At 41.9% G+C, this 15,246-nt stretch overlaps 1 protein-coding gene across 6 annotated transcripts; it reads right to left on the bottom strand.

Annotated features, from left to right (window-relative positions):
- Nucleotides 1-650: 650 nt before the first annotated feature.
- On the bottom strand, nt 651-13,798 carry LOC117564788 (uncharacterized). Of its 6 annotated transcripts, XM_034243699.2 has the most exons (21): nt 13,664-13,798; nt 12,967-13,479; nt 12,663-12,709; nt 11,601-11,738; nt 11,350-11,531; nt 11,100-11,282; nt 10,390-10,530; nt 9,977-10,054; nt 9,162-9,481; nt 8,792-9,104; nt 6,702-8,238; nt 6,400-6,638; nt 5,972-6,156; nt 4,109-5,547; nt 3,850-4,045; nt 3,653-3,787; nt 2,519-2,931; nt 1,885-2,090; nt 1,642-1,805; nt 1,406-1,547; nt 651-1,341 (listed from the first exon to the last, which is right to left on the bottom strand). In XM_034243699.2, the coding sequence occupies exons 2-21, from the start codon at nt 13,025-13,027 to the stop codon at nt 1,290-1,292; spliced, it is 6,171 nt and encodes a 2,056-aa protein (XP_034099590.1). In that variant the 5' UTR covers nt 13,028-13,479; nt 13,664-13,798; the 3' UTR covers nt 651-1,289. The 6 variants fall into 6 exon arrangements, with proteins under 6 accessions (XP_034099590.1, XP_034099589.1, XP_034099591.1 ...); XM_034243698.2 differs by having other exon boundaries at nt 12,967-13,798; XM_034243700.2 differs by having other exon boundaries at nt 6,026-6,156; nt 12,967-13,798.
- Between the last annotated feature and the right edge of the window lie 1,448 nt (nt 13,799-15,246).

Here is a 15,246-nt window from a genome sequence, read left to right as displayed (position 1 = left end):
CTGTCACTGAGTATATTCTATACATTCTATATATTGTTTGTGTATATATTTTTGGTTTCGTGTATACATATATATTATAAGTATTATATAAACGAACCAGCACACTCATTGATTTTCAGAAATTTCTATTTAAAATATATCAAATATATCATATACTCATATTTAACAAAAAACTCAAGCTATAAATTGCACACACTGATCCAAAAAAAGATCATATATTGCATATATGACAAAGTAACTACTGGATTGTGAAATATTTTCGTATGTGTATTTGTGTGTATGTTCTATCCATAAAGCATTTTCCATATTATTGTTATGTGTTGTTTTTTTTTTCTAAATATCAGACAGACGACGATCGACTTATTCAAAAAAACTCAACCTATCAAAAACTAAGCTTAGCTACAATGTGTTTTCATCGTGTTTTACATATAAAAAAGCTATACATACATATATCATCATAATAATAATTGTGTCTAACTAATAAACCTCATTATACCGCACATCTTTTTCTTTTATTTCTTCCAATAAGGACGAAAACCGTTTGCAATCGAACTAAATATTTAAACCGATTTTGAAACAGCCCATACATAAGTACAATGTATAATAACTAGTTTTATGATTTCTGAAGTTCTATTACTCGTACTATTTAAACCTCCTTTAGTCATTTTTTTCGGGTTGCTTTTGAAATTGGTCATGAGCTTTTTGACATCTATGCGAAAGTTATATCAATCTTTTCTATTTCATTTGTAAATATTCCCACTGTGATCCTTCTACAGTTTTCACACTTTTTAGAGACAATAATTTGGTCTGATGCTTGGTATTACGACTATATATGTAAGTACTATATGCTACATGTAAGTGTTTATGTGTGTGTGTATAACAAGACAACCTCACTAAACATAAGTATGTATATAAGCTATAATATATAACAAGAATACACACCAAAAGTTCTATTCATAATTTGTTTTTAAGGGCTATTCAAAATAGTTTTGTATTTATATATATTTAAACCCGACTCGACTGGCAATCTAAATTCCTTGTCTTAGTTGCTATAAAAAACACTGGACTATTTTCTATGTATCTCCTTCGACTTCTATCTAGAATTCACTATTGTTTGCTGTGGTTGTTATGGTTTGCTTAAGAGCTAGTTGATAGTACCTAGTACCCGTACTAATGTCCCAATCAGAGAATTTAATCTTCCGGGAATTCATCTAATCCATGAAGTAGCTGAAACTGCGACGCTTGCGTCGGCTACTTAAAGCCGATCTGGAGCGTGTTTTTAACCTTAGTTACCCGGACTTGATCCACCGATCTATGGAGTATTCCAGTGCAGATATCCAACTGAAAGATTCAATATATTATTTACAGGAAAATGCGACTTTCACTGATTTGTTTTGTGTCTTACCGCTTTTTATCCATTTCACTTTCGGTGCAGAAATAATAATGACGCAATTTGGCCTCGGGTGGTATGATCTCGAAAGAGTTCTTCTTGCCGGACGCATTTGCGGACATAGAGGCCACTTTATAGCCATGCAAGCAGGCCATGCCTAGCCAAAATAAATTCAGACAACAATAACAAACATTGTAATTAATTAGCCACACGCGTTCGATCTATCATTGTATGTATATCAGGTGACTCACCGAATGCACTTTTGCTATTTGCATCTTGATAAAAATAGAGACAGGCATCCTTAAGTACACAATAGCGTTTCGACCAACCGCACCACCTTGAGCCCAATTTCAGCAAATGACCAAAACAATCCGGCCGCAAAATGCTACCCGGACTTTGGTACAAACAGCGAGCGCTACGAGGGAAAGAGATGTGAGAGATTGTTTAACATAATAATTTTTGTCGACCAGTTTCTCCAAAATCCATGCCCCTACCTCTTGTCTAGCCACTGATTGTCCTGATTCGCCGCCTGTCGCAACAGGTTCAACCATCTGTTGGCCAACTCCTCCGAATCAGCGGCAACATACATCGGTATTCCTTCACCAGAATCCACCTTGAAGGCATGCGGCTTACCGATGTCAAGTGGACACAAGTCCACCGTGTGCTTGGCCATTATCATTGCACCAACCGGCTGTGAGTCCTAGATATATTAAGAGGCAGTAAAAAATGGCATGTAATCAGAACTATTGCATTTTCTAACAATATAAAACATGTTCTAACCGAAACTAACTATCTAAAAATAAAAACAATCATATATTTTTATGAAACTGATTTCTTTAGCTTAAAGCTTTCACTTCCTTGACGATAAATAGCCTATATAGTTATCATGTAGTAACTTTTCATTTTTCATAAACTAGTTTATGTAATTTTAACTTTCTAGACGTTCATTAAGAATCACTTATGTGCAGCTTAATTATTTATGTACATCCAACTGGTTTTACTTCATTCAATGATCATCATCCATTCATCACTGATCTAATCGACAATTGACAAGCTAATTGGGTTAGTAGCGAACTAGTTCAGCTAAGCTAATTGAAGAACCAGTTCAATTAGTCAAATTCAACTTACATCCTCCGTTTTGTAGTAGTAGAGACAATTATCCGGCCGCAACGAAAACCAGCGACGCACCCATTTCTTGGTATTGGGCGCACCCTTGGCTTGTCCACTCTGACGCCACAGATAGCCACTGAAGATGGGTTCACTGGGTGGCTCCAGTTGCTCGTGCATGAGCACACCGATGGTGCGAGCCACCTGTAGCTCGAGTTTCTCGCAGCCATCGTGAGCAATCTTGACCACCTCGGTGTGATGCTTGTCCAGCACTTGAACGCCATTCACCGATATGATAATATCGCCAACCTCTAAGCCAGAGCTCTCCGCTGGCGTCTCGGGTTCGATGGCAGCCACCACAACCGGCTTGGAGCCGTGAATGCGAAATCCGAACTCACCCGAATCGCTTTTAACCACAACCGTTTTGTCGACGCCTGCGTAAGAGAGAGAGAGAGAGAGATTAAATAAATTGTGAGTGCTCATAAATGAATATGTATAGTGTAGGTATATGAATGAATGGGTGATTATAATGTCAGCATGATTTGTGCGGTTTTATTTCCGGACACATTACCGTGCGTGCCATTGCTGAGCGTGGATATGACGAAACTTTCACGTGCCCATACCAGTAGCATTAACTTTAACACCTCTTCGAGTTTGCGACGCACCGATTCCGGCGCCGAATTTGACGATATTAATTCTACAATTCCAGAGAAATAATTTATATCTTCGCAGAGTATTGGACGTTTTGTTTACCCACCAATCATTTGGCCTCTAGAATTGTGTAAATAATAATTTCAAATCGGACAACTTGCGTCTCTTTTGGCACTTAGCACACACAGAGTTTTGATTTTAAACCGGGAGATCTCGAGGTGCTGCCCTCCGTCGCGTCGGCACACAACAAAGTACGCACCGCAACTACGACTATTTTCGATAACACACACAAAAAACTATTTTCCCCTCTCACATGCTTGTTTCTATATGTATTTATATTTTGTTTTTTGTGTGCCAAGTGCCGGTCATGAAAAGCCAAGAGAAGCAGCAGACCGAACGACCGACCGACCCACTATCAAAGCTCTCTCTCTCAGCAATTTCACGCGCACGTTGTGCCAAATATAGCAACTGAAACAGGGTGCCTCCCCTTGGGGTTCCACTTACGGAAGTTGTTGTGCTTCTGCCGATGGTACATTTCGAGGGTGCATCGTCGTTGTACCAACCGATGTAGTATCACCTGGTACTTGGCGTGGAAACCCTTCTCCGACTCCGTCGATGCACGGCGTTCTCGTGAACGATCTGGCAAAAGTTAAACAATTTAATAAAAAGAACTGTTTTCGGGATTTGTTTTATGAGCTCACCAAAGCACTGATGATCGAGTTGTGTCCACAAATCATCATCAGTTAGACGCGTATAGCGCCCGGCATCGTAATGACCCTTGTAGATGATGTGCTGACTCTGTTCAGTGTTAATGTCAGGCAACACGCAGGGACTGGAGCCGGCGGGGCGTAGAATGGGCGTGTTGGGCAAACTAGGAGCGCGACCACGTTCCTCGCTCTAAAATGGAATTATAATGGGATGAATAAATTTCAATTTTGAATTTTCACCCTAAGTTCTTACCTTGGCTCTAATATTCTCCTGCCTGTTTTTATAGTGTCGTCCTCGCTCGCCATGGTAACGCTCCTCGGAACGAAAGCGTTTATCCATCTTCTTATATAGCCGTTGTGTGGTCTTAGTGGTCACCGGGGAATCGGCAAAGTCCGAGGGTGGCTTCACAATGTCCGCCTCTTGTTCGATGTAGGGAATCGACTCTACAGAATCGCCAGCTAGTTCACTGACTGTATTATTATGTGTCTTGCCCTCCATCTCCTTGCCACAGTGGAGACAATGACCCTGATCTGCACTTGCGGCGTTGCCATCTGCCTCGCTGTAGAACACTGAGTCCGAGCCGGGAGAAACGGAGCGTAGGGACTCAATTGACTTAGCCTTCAGCTGGCCAGCCTCCGAGGCAGATTTAACAGCCGGCACAGAGGCAGTAGCTGCTGGCATTTTGGGCGACAACAAAGCTGTGGGCGTGGCACAGCTGTGGGGCTTTCGTAGCACAGGAGGCGCCACCGGTTCCTGCTGCAACGTGGCAGTTCCTGTCGAAGAAGCCGAAGTCGTGGTTGTTGTCGCAGCTGAGGCTGTTGCGGCAGCTGTTGCTGTACTTGTTGCTGTTGTGGTTACTCTTGGACTCATGGTGCTGGTCATGCTGCCATCCAACAGCAATTCGGTGTCGCCACTGGCGCTGCTCAGACCGTAAATGGTGGGCGTGGCACGCGCACGTCGTGCAGCCGCTGCGGCCAGCACATCTTCCCGTGAGCTCTTGCGCAACTGTCGTCGTATCTTGGGACGGAATCGCTTCATCTTGCTGGGACTGCCGCCATCGATGCTTAAGCCAGCGCTGTGCTGCTCCGGTGATTGAAGCTTGACGGTACTTGATGTAGGTTTCTTAACGGGACTTGTGAGCGCTCGCATGTTCTCCTTCTCAATATCCAGTTTCATGCTGGTCTTGCGCCGCTTGCGCTCATCTTCTTGCCGCTGACGCCGAGCCTTGCAATTGGGTGCCACACGCTGCTCCTCGTCCTCGTCGTCATGTGGACTCTCATAGTAGCCGGACGAAGAGTAGCGCACCTCGCTGCGCTCATCCTCTGATATGGACTCCGGCTTGGGTTTCTGCTGTGGCGCTGCCTCTGCAGCACTGACCTTCATCTGGCCAGAGGTAGAGCTGCTCACAGTCTGCGGTTGACACTCGCGGGCAGGAGATTTGATGGCCTGACCCGAGATCTGACAGCTACCCGAGGAAGTGGTACTGCTGATGGAGTGTGAAGGCGATTTCCTTGCCAGCTCGGCCAACGAGCCCATGGGGGACTTGAGTTGATTCGCTTTGAGTGGGAGTTTATCCTGTTTTTCCTTCTCATCGTGCTGCAGCAGATCCTCGCGCATGGAGTAAAGTGAACTTGCGCTCTCGAAGGAAGATCCCGCATGCGTTTTCTCCAGCTGCGAACTCTGTGTGGACACTGTGAAATGAATAGGTGGAGAGAGTGAGAAAGTTCTTTAGTGGTTGGAACAGTTTGGAGGTTTCGACTAGACAGCTAAAGCAGAGCGGGCAAGGCGTTCGTCAAGCAACAACAACAAACACTATATGTGGAGAGAGTGAGAGAGAGAGAAGTAGCAAATAGAGAGCAACAGAGAGATTGAGTAGGATGTGTTGATGAGCTAATGGTATAAGGCTAAAGACTAGAGTATCTAGTGATCTAAGCGTGAGGAGACTGAGTATGATTGGTGAACTGGCACACTGACTGACCCACACTGCATTGGTGCTTGGTGGAGGATTTGATTTGTTTTTTTTTTTTTTTTTGTTTTGAGACATAACACGGGACACGCACACAACATTCATGGATGTAACACACAATAGTTGAGATTGAGAGATGGTCCCCAAACCTGGCACTTGTGTGGTCGACGATGAGCTTGTCGTTGTCGGCGGTGTCTTAATACCTGGTGTGCGTTTCGAGTTGTCCGTGCAGGTGGCATACTCATCTGTGTTCGTATTCGTGCTGCACTCCGAAATGTCCGCGCTGCGTGCATAATCTCCGCCGGTAGAAGGTAGGAAAGAGGCATCCGAGTGGCTGAGGAAGGAGCAGAAACCTCGATTAATTGTTTAAGTTAAGGACGGTATTAGCTCTTTGGTGTTGATTACATTACAATCTTGAGTTAAGAATATTTTAGTATTGAGTTCTTGATTTAATAAATTATTCTTAAATAAAGATTTTTAATCATTCATTTACTTATGAACATTTTTGGTTTCTTCTAAACTTAATTTCAATATCAAATTCTTTACTCTGTATGTAATAAGAAAACTGTTGACTTACCGCTGCTTGGGCACGCCAGTGACATACATCAATTGCCGAGCATCTGGAACAGAGCCTCTGGCGACCAAGCTGCGCTTGGGCAGCGGCGAGTTGATTGCATCCGGCAGCTGATTGCTTGAGGGGGTGACAGCGATGGCGGGCGCGATGACCGGATGCAGTTGAGCGGCAACTGGCTTCGCTGTGGTGGGAGTGGGTGTCCTTATGATCTTGGGCAGCGTTTGTAGACCATAGGTGGGACTCTAAAGATGAGAAAAGATGATCAATTCAGGAGAACAACAAATAGGTCTTCTCTCCCCACTTACCTGTTCCTCAAAGTCCAGAGCATCTGTGTCCACAGAGCTGCGTTGCTGATGCTGCAACAGTAGATTCTTGCGCTTCGACGACGGAGTCAACAGCAGATTGGAGCTGTAGGAACCATCGGAGATATCGCGTTGCTCCGCCGTCAGCACCGTCACCTGCGACTCGTTCCAAATGCCATCGGAGTGATCGCGTGTATTGTCGTTGGCCAGCGAGTCTGAGGATGGATAAGTTGAGACATTGGCCAGCAGCAGCTCTTCCCGACAAGGACTAGCCGGCGTCGAGGGCAACCGCAAGCCTGGCGCTGTCAACGCAGCATAGTCATCGTCCAGGCTCACCGAACGCTTGCGGAACTGCGCCCGCTTGTCGAGTACTTGATCTGGCAGTGGTTCCAACTTGCAGCCACATGGAGTTATATTCTCATAGAGCGGCTCATCATCATCGCCCTGCTCCAGCTCCATGACTGGTTCGTGCTGTGACTGTGACTGCGAATGCGATTGCGAGTGCGTTGCCTGCTCATCGTGCTCTTCGTCCTCGTCCTCCTCTTCCTCGTCGTCGTCGTCAGCGTCCTCGTCGTCGTCGCTGGGCTCAAGCTCAACTTTTCTAGCCTCATGCTCGACTGGCAGCGGCTGCTTGAGCTTGGGCAGCGTCAGCGCAGCCGCTTGGGCCAATCTCTGTTGTTGCATCTTGCGCATCGCTATCTCGGCCTTGTGCTGCTTGCGATGCTTCAGCTGTTGCTTGGGACTCGGCTTGGGCGACACATGCGGCTTGAAATCTATAAAGATCTCCTGCTCATCCCGTGGCGACGGCTCGTCCGCAAAGCAGCTGACCTTATCGCGACGCCTGAACGATGTGCGCGGCCCAAAGCCATCGATAAGCTTCTCTGTCTGCCCATAAACAGGCATCGATTGACGGCGCAGATCATCGCGTCGAAAGGGAGAATCGTCCATCGGCAACATGGACATGCGGCGATTTTGAGCAGCCGCTGCCACCGCTTGATCCATACAGACTTCCGAGCTGTAGCTCTCTGTTTCATGGGCTCTCACATCCTCCTCCTCCTCGTCGTCGTAGTAATCTTCGACGACATCCTCATCGTTCTTACAAAAGTCGCTGGGCGGTGGCAATAGATGTGGCCGCGTAAAATCCAATGGCACACTGTCCGTCATTAGCTCGGCGCACTCGGTGATGTGCTTGCACACATCGTGACTGTGCAGCGCATCCGGACGACGTGGCAAACTGTTGGAGAAATAATCGGTTTCGGTGCGAGCATGCGAGGTGCAAGCTCGCCTCGGCAAGCTGTTGCTCTCGTAGTCGAAGCTCTCGTTCAACGCCATGGCAGCCGCATTCACATTCACATACTCCACGTTCTGTTCGCCGCGAGTGCGATTCAAGTGCTCCATGCCCAGACCATAGCTGTGCGCATCCAGCAGCGGCGGCGGTGGCTTGTAATACATGATGTTGTTTTGTGCATCCGAGAGGGTTTGCAGCGGTGTTACGTCCTGTGACTGCGTGCGATAGATCAGCTCATGCGGATAGCCAGATCTGAAATTTTGAAATTAATATGAATATTAAGTATACGTAGTATGCAAATTGATAATTAATTTGATTGACTGATTGATTTTTTATGAATCAAACAAATTAGTTAATTATATATGATGTTATGATAAACAACTTATTACAATTATTAAAAAATATTCTCACATTTCTAATAAAGAAACATTATTATTAAGTATACGCAGGCTTAAACAATAATTAAATTCTATTATTTTCGATAATAGTTTAATAAAATTGCCTACAAAAATAATAATTAATATGCATACACAGGAAAAGCGAATTTGTCAAAGCTAATATTAAGTATACGCATACATTATCTACGCAATTTTTAAAACAGATTTATAATAATAAAAGTAAAAACATGCCTCAATAAAAAAAATAATATGAAAACTAAAATTTCTGATTCATGAAATATACAAATAAAATATAGAATCTATTGTTTAGATCTAAAAGTAGGCAATTTTATAGCCATGACATTCCATCAATAAAAAGCTATTTTTCTAAAACAATAGTTAATTATGAGTAAGAAGTCCTAGCTTACCCTTGCGGATAGTGCTGATGGTGCAAGTCCTTGCCATTGGGTATTTCCGACAGACTCTTCGTTAGCTTCTTGCCATTCTGCAGACCATTGGTTTGTGCCCCTTGCGACATAACCTTGATGCGATGTGGTGCACGAGGACTCAGCGCCAGCATCTGTGAGTTGGAGAGTCCCTCACGACGAGCGGCAACATCTGTTTGAGTGGCTTGTGTCTTCATCGCATTGCGGAACTTCTTCTCCACGATAAGCACCTCGGGACTTGGCGGTGGCAACGTCAATGGCAGAGCTTGCGGTATGATCAGACCCAACATGTTCTCTGCGAATTAAAGGGAGTTGAGTTGAGAGTAAAGGGGTGACTATGAAATTAGCTCACCAGGCAACTGCTGATGCAGATGGATGGGATGATGCTGACAGGTTTGCAGTTGGACAGGAGCTGGCACCCAAGTCTTGGGCAATGTGGAGCTCTGTTGTGGCTGCCCTGCTTGCTGTTGCGCATGCTGTGGATGCTGCTGATGTGGCAGCATTGGTTGCAGTGTCTCGTACATGGAACCTGTGGTAATGATGGGCTTTTTGCCACCAATGAGACGCTCCTGGCTGCGAGCGCTCTTCAAGCGTCCCGATGATCGGAATCCCGCGTTGACAGTGTCGAAGCTGGTGAGCGTGTGAGATCTCGCAAAGCTCACATGCTTGGTTCTGTGGAAGAGAGGGTGGAATGAAAAGAAGTGTGAATATTAAAAGATGATTGATATATGCAATTGCTTGGGTTAAAGAGAACTTAGACTTTATAGATTGTTTTCTGTATTTAGTGTTATGCTCTAAACAATTTTTACTCTGATGAACTGGAATATAATAATTGAATACCTGATATAACAATAATACCTGATATGAATTATTGTCTATATATTTATTAGCCATTTGTATATTTACTTTAACGTGAACCTCTTTAAGATTTAAGATAAGATCCCTTAATTGTTTTTTGTTCTTAATTAATTTCTTATAATTCCCCCATTTTATATGTTTTTCTTTTAAATTTATTATTTATAATCTCTTGTTAACTTAGTTACATGAATATTAATTTGCTGCTTCTTTCTCAAATGGGGGAGCCTACAGCTTTTGTCAAATTGTCTAAGCTGACTCTGGATTAATGACTCGTCTGAGTATACTCGAGTATTCATAATTAAAACTCACCTGGGATTGCCAGCCTGATGCTGTTGGTGTTGCTGCTGTGTGGTTGGCATTGTGGCGTAAGTGGGGCAGTGGTAAGAGCTGTGGAACAGACCATAAAACAAAGGCTATTAATAAGGATTCCTGAAAGTGTTTGCTCACTTAATCTGTGGACTAAAACTATAACATTGCTCTCTGTGGTTCGAGACACGTGCAGACACATAGCATAAAATATGCATATATATATAGTATATGTATATATTAAATAATTTGATTAGCGCACTCTTAATTAATAATTCATTTTAAGATTAATTTAGATTATCGGATTTAATTTCATGTTTTTAAATTTCAACTTCCAGATTAAATGTAGGTTTAAGTTTAAAGTTAATAGTTAAACGTTTACGGTTTTAGTTTTGTTTTAATATCACTTTACATACCAAACATTTACATTAGCGATTTGATTGGTGTGTGATGTTGGTGGTGTAGGATGTGGTGGTGGAGCGCGAAGCTCGACATAATAATTCCGTAGCAATATATCCTGGTAAAAGGATTCAAGTGGTGCTGTACAACAAGTTGCCCTTTTTTACACATTTCATATCACATTTCATTATGTTCATTATTATTTGTGATTATTCATTTTTTGGTTGCAATTTCGTAATTTCAGTTTTTGGTTTTAGGTTTAATTTTTAGTTGTTTTACAGAGAGAGAAAGACGGGGGGAAGGTGAATGAATAACGAAAAGTATAGGAAAATATTTTTACAGCATTCTTTGACTTTTTTGGATTGGAATTTAGAATTACGTGGTGGATTGTATTTTTTATTGCAGTGTATTTTACAGAGAAGCGAAAGCGTTTAGGCACAATAAAATTGCAATTGTTGTTGTTCGAGTGGCAAGCATTGCAAGCAGTTAAAGTACGAAATGTGTAGAGTTCCATAGAGATAGAGTGAGAGCAAGAGAAAGAGCGAGCGACAGAGACAGATACAGATACAGAGACAGAGAGACTACGGATAGTGCGACAGTCAAAGTTAAGCATGATCTCTAGCGACAGTTTAGCATAGCACATAGTTTTGCATATTGTACAATTTGATGGGATTTGTTTACGGGATTGTGTGGAAAGCAGAAAGTAGAATTTGTATTTGACTCGTACCTCGATTCCAGTTGATAATCGTTGCTGGCGTTGTTGTTCACCTGTGCCTGCTGGCCAATCCAGGTGTAACGACCACCCAAATCCGGTTCCGTCGATTTGGAGCCGGTGCTTAGGATCGATGCCGGTTGACGGCGAAAATAGGAACTATCCAATTCGTGTGTGTCCGTATAGTTATTCTGATAGCTGAAGAAAGTGATAACAATGTGTGTAAGTTTCAAAAGAGAATTTGGTAACAAATTAAACCTCTCACCGTGGATACTTTTCGAAGGGCGCATAGGCAGCCAAGTTCTCGTCGGAGGGCACTCGACGTCCCACGCAGCCGCCGAGAAAGCTGCTCCCTTGTGTTTGTCCTCGTCGAGAGAGGCAGCCAAAGAATCGTTCGCGACGTGGACGTTGCTCAATGCTATGCAACTGGCGATCGGTAAGGCAGTACTGTACAAAAAAATAAAAAGAATATGCAATTTAGAAATTGAGTAATTAAATTATTTACAATTCTCTCACCTGTTCCCTTATATCGCCGCGTGAGTAGACTGAGGTGCGAGGCTGCAGTTCGGTGGAGAGCGTATGACGCAGGCGACGACGACCCGTGTGCTCATCCTCAGAGTCGTAGCTGCGATCCATGTGGCTGGAATGGGTGGCCTGATAAGGATTACAAAACGTTTGAAATCAAAGCCACCAAAAATCAAATTAAAAACTTCAAGCGCAAAACAAACATGAAACATTTGTGTGGATATTTTTAGCAAATTTTGTGCGACAACTTTTAATTTAATAAGTTTTGCGGGGCGTATGCGTAACTTTTTAAAAGGTCTCTGGGGCTCAAAGAAATTTAACAAATTTTATGCAAATTAAACGTACTAAATGTATATAAAGTTAATATGACAAGTTTAGAAAGGAAATATATCTAATTGAAGGTAAATTAAATAAACAAAAGTGTGTGCAAATTAAATGCTAATTAAATCTAATAAAAGTATGAAAAGTAAATATGCCAAAATTAAGAAAAATTAAACCGAGTACAAATTAAATAATCAAGAGATACTTTTGTTAGTTAGATATGATAAATTTAGAGACGAAGTTAATACAATTGAGATCAAATATAGTAATCGAAAGTATTTTAAAACAATCAAAAATATATTTAATAAATTTAATTTAAAAAAAAACAACATCGAGTCTATAATTAAAATTAAAAAATATGTAAAATATAAAATGAGTAGGTATACAAATAAATTACAGGAAGTAAGTACATATAAATTGAATTGATGAATAAAAATAAGTGAAAACAAATCTTAAACCAGATAGAAACAAGTAAAATTAAAATAGTAATAAAAGAAACTTTAATTTTTAATACTTCAAAAGTATAACTCCATTAATAGTTAATTAGTAACAAAAAAATGAAAATAAATGTGCACACAGTGCGTATGAAAATGAAGTGTAATGCTTTCGGATTGCGTAATTAGTCATGGTGATTGCAGCTATTTATTTTAGTTAGTCAATGCGCTAGTTAATTTCGTCCATTAATCTCGCATAATGTCAGGAGGTTGAAGTGAAATTTTCTTTTAGGCCAACCTTCGAGGAGACTCCGATGTTGCCCAATGAGACAGCATGATGTAGACCTGCAAATGAATTGTTTAGTTTGTTTTGTAGTTGTCTCGTTTGGCTTGTTCTCTTAGTTGTAGACAAATGATTCAGAACACACACACTAAAACACACACAATTACTGTACTTTGCATGTGTTATGCTAAGTGTGTGTGCTGTTTGGCTGTCTTTGAACTGTCATGTTTGTGACAGAGTCACACACAGTTCTCAGTGTGTGCTCTAGGAATTCTCTGTTCTCAGTTCACCGTCAGTTCAGTGACTCTCAAGGACTTACCAGAGCCTGTGTTGGAGCCTGTTGTTGTTGCTGTTGCTGTGCCACGCAAGGCGATATCCATGTTGTCCCAAAAATAAACACACACACTGCCAAACACGCACACACACACGCGCCACACACACCTTTGCTCGAATTGTGCTTTCTGCTGACGCTATATATAAACTTCGTTGTCGTTGTTGTTGTTGTTGTTGCTGTTGTTGTTCTTTGCTGCTGCTGTCAATTGTTTGAATTTCACTTTGTGTTTGCTTCGAGCTGCCTTTGCTGCTTCTGCTCCTGCTGCATCATCATCAGTGTAGTCATCATTATTGTGCTTATCCCTTCAATATGTATAATTAAAACTTAATTTCTACAAGTTGCCTTTCGTTGTTCTTGTGCATTCGCTTTGTGCCTTTCCACTTTCCTCTTCTCCCCTTCTCCTCTTCTCCCTCGGTGCCCTTGCTTTACTTAACTTGAGTTGCGTTTGGTATACCAATCTCTGGACTTATGCAAGGCACCCAGCAATCGATATTCGCACTGCCCAAAAAAAAATGAAAGGAAAAAAAACACAGCGAAATGAAAACGCACTGTATAAAATTGTAAAGTTGACGACGTTGCTCAAATGTTTCGTTTTTTATCCATGCCAGTTTAGCAGTTGGTTAATGTGTTTATAATTGTATTTCGAATTTTAGCAAAGTTTTGTGTGCTGGCTGAAAATTACTTTATAGCCTGCCTCTCCAGCCTGTGTATGTGTGAGTGTGTGTGTGTGCGTTGCTGCTGCGTGTCTCCGATTTTTTTTTGCTTTTGCTTTTGGTCAGCTTTTGCTCTACGATTTCGCGAACACGCTCCGTGCGCCGTGGCGTTGATGCTGGAACTGAGGCTGTGTAACGGCAGCTGCTGCTAATGCTGATGCTTGAAGCTGGCTTTGCAACATGCGGTCACATAGCGACGCATCCATTCCATATGATATAAAACCGTTGCCAGGATGCTGTATGGAGAGAGAGAGAGAGAGAAAGAGAGCAAACCAGAGAGCGAGAGTGCGCAATGCGTGACGCGCTCCTGGAAGCAAAAGACAAACATAAAACAGATGTTTTGTGTGACCAGCCAAAAGCGCAACAATGAACTGTGAAAGACGCCTGGAAGCAGGCAACAGAGCGCGAGCGTTTTACATGTGCGTTTGCGCATGTTAAGCGTACAATTACATCTCTGCCGGCACAGCACAGCAGCTGCTCTTCTTCCTCCTCTCAGGCACACTCTGTTAGCACACTCACTTCGCTTGGCTGCTGCTACTGTGTCAACAAAGCGAACCCACACACAACGAGCGACACCGTTGGCCAGGACAACACGACACGAGCCTGCAGGGCAGCGACTGATGAGTTGGTCTCCCTTTCACACCGCACCGCAGTGTTCAGCCAAATTTAACGACAATGCGGCGCGAAGTTGACTTTGCCATGCGGCTGTTTTCACGCGGCCTCTGTTACGGGGCTGGCTGACTTTAGGAGCAACCCCCGAAATAGCAACACTTCATTTCAAGGCAACCATCAACGCGCGTCTTATGTTCTTTCCCTTAGGCTTAATTCCACGTTTAGTTATCGTATTAAAAATATAATTAAAGGCAGTAGCATTTTTTTTCTGGTATTTCATTGCATACTTTTGGGCAGTAGCTTAAAATGAGCAACAGTTTTGTAGAAAAGTATTTGCTGTCCAATAACACAATTATAAGTATTTAAATGCAATTATAAAAGGCTAATTTTATGCTTATTAAACATTTTTAATTAATTTTGCTCATTATCACAATGTCAATCAAATTTAATTGAATTTTAATAGAAGTTAAAAAAAGTTAATATTGCAATTAAAGTAATTTTAATTGCATACGATTTATTTATATATTCTTTTGTAATTTGTTCTAAAATGATTGAATTTATAATAATATCATATGTGAAGCAACTCATTTCATGATTTATGTTAAAGAAAACAAAAAGAAGAACATCATTGTATAAAATAGAAAATTATTTTCCATAATAAATTATTATATTAAATCGAGAATAATATCTTAATGAGATCGAATAATTTCTAAGATAAAAGAAACCATTTCGAATAAAGTTTAAAATGAGATTCAATATTAGTTTAAAAATATGAGTTAGTGAAACTATGCGAAATGAAATTCTCAAATATTTATGCGATGCTTTAAATGCTGTTGAAAACCTGACATATGTTGCATATCAAATTAAGCGAACTTTGCAAACTTTTGTTTGAGGGAGGAAGGTTCAAAGATCTTAACAGATGTCACAATTCATGACTTGT

This window comes from Drosophila albomicans, chromosome 2L (assembly GCF_009650485.2).
Source record: "Drosophila albomicans strain 15112-1751.03 chromosome 2L, ASM965048v2, whole genome shotgun sequence".
Lineage (NCBI taxonomy): Eukaryota > Metazoa > Arthropoda > Insecta > Diptera > Drosophilidae > Drosophila > Drosophila albomicans.
Note: the sequence above shows the minus strand (reverse complement) of the source record. Positions and strands in the feature narration are given on the sequence as shown.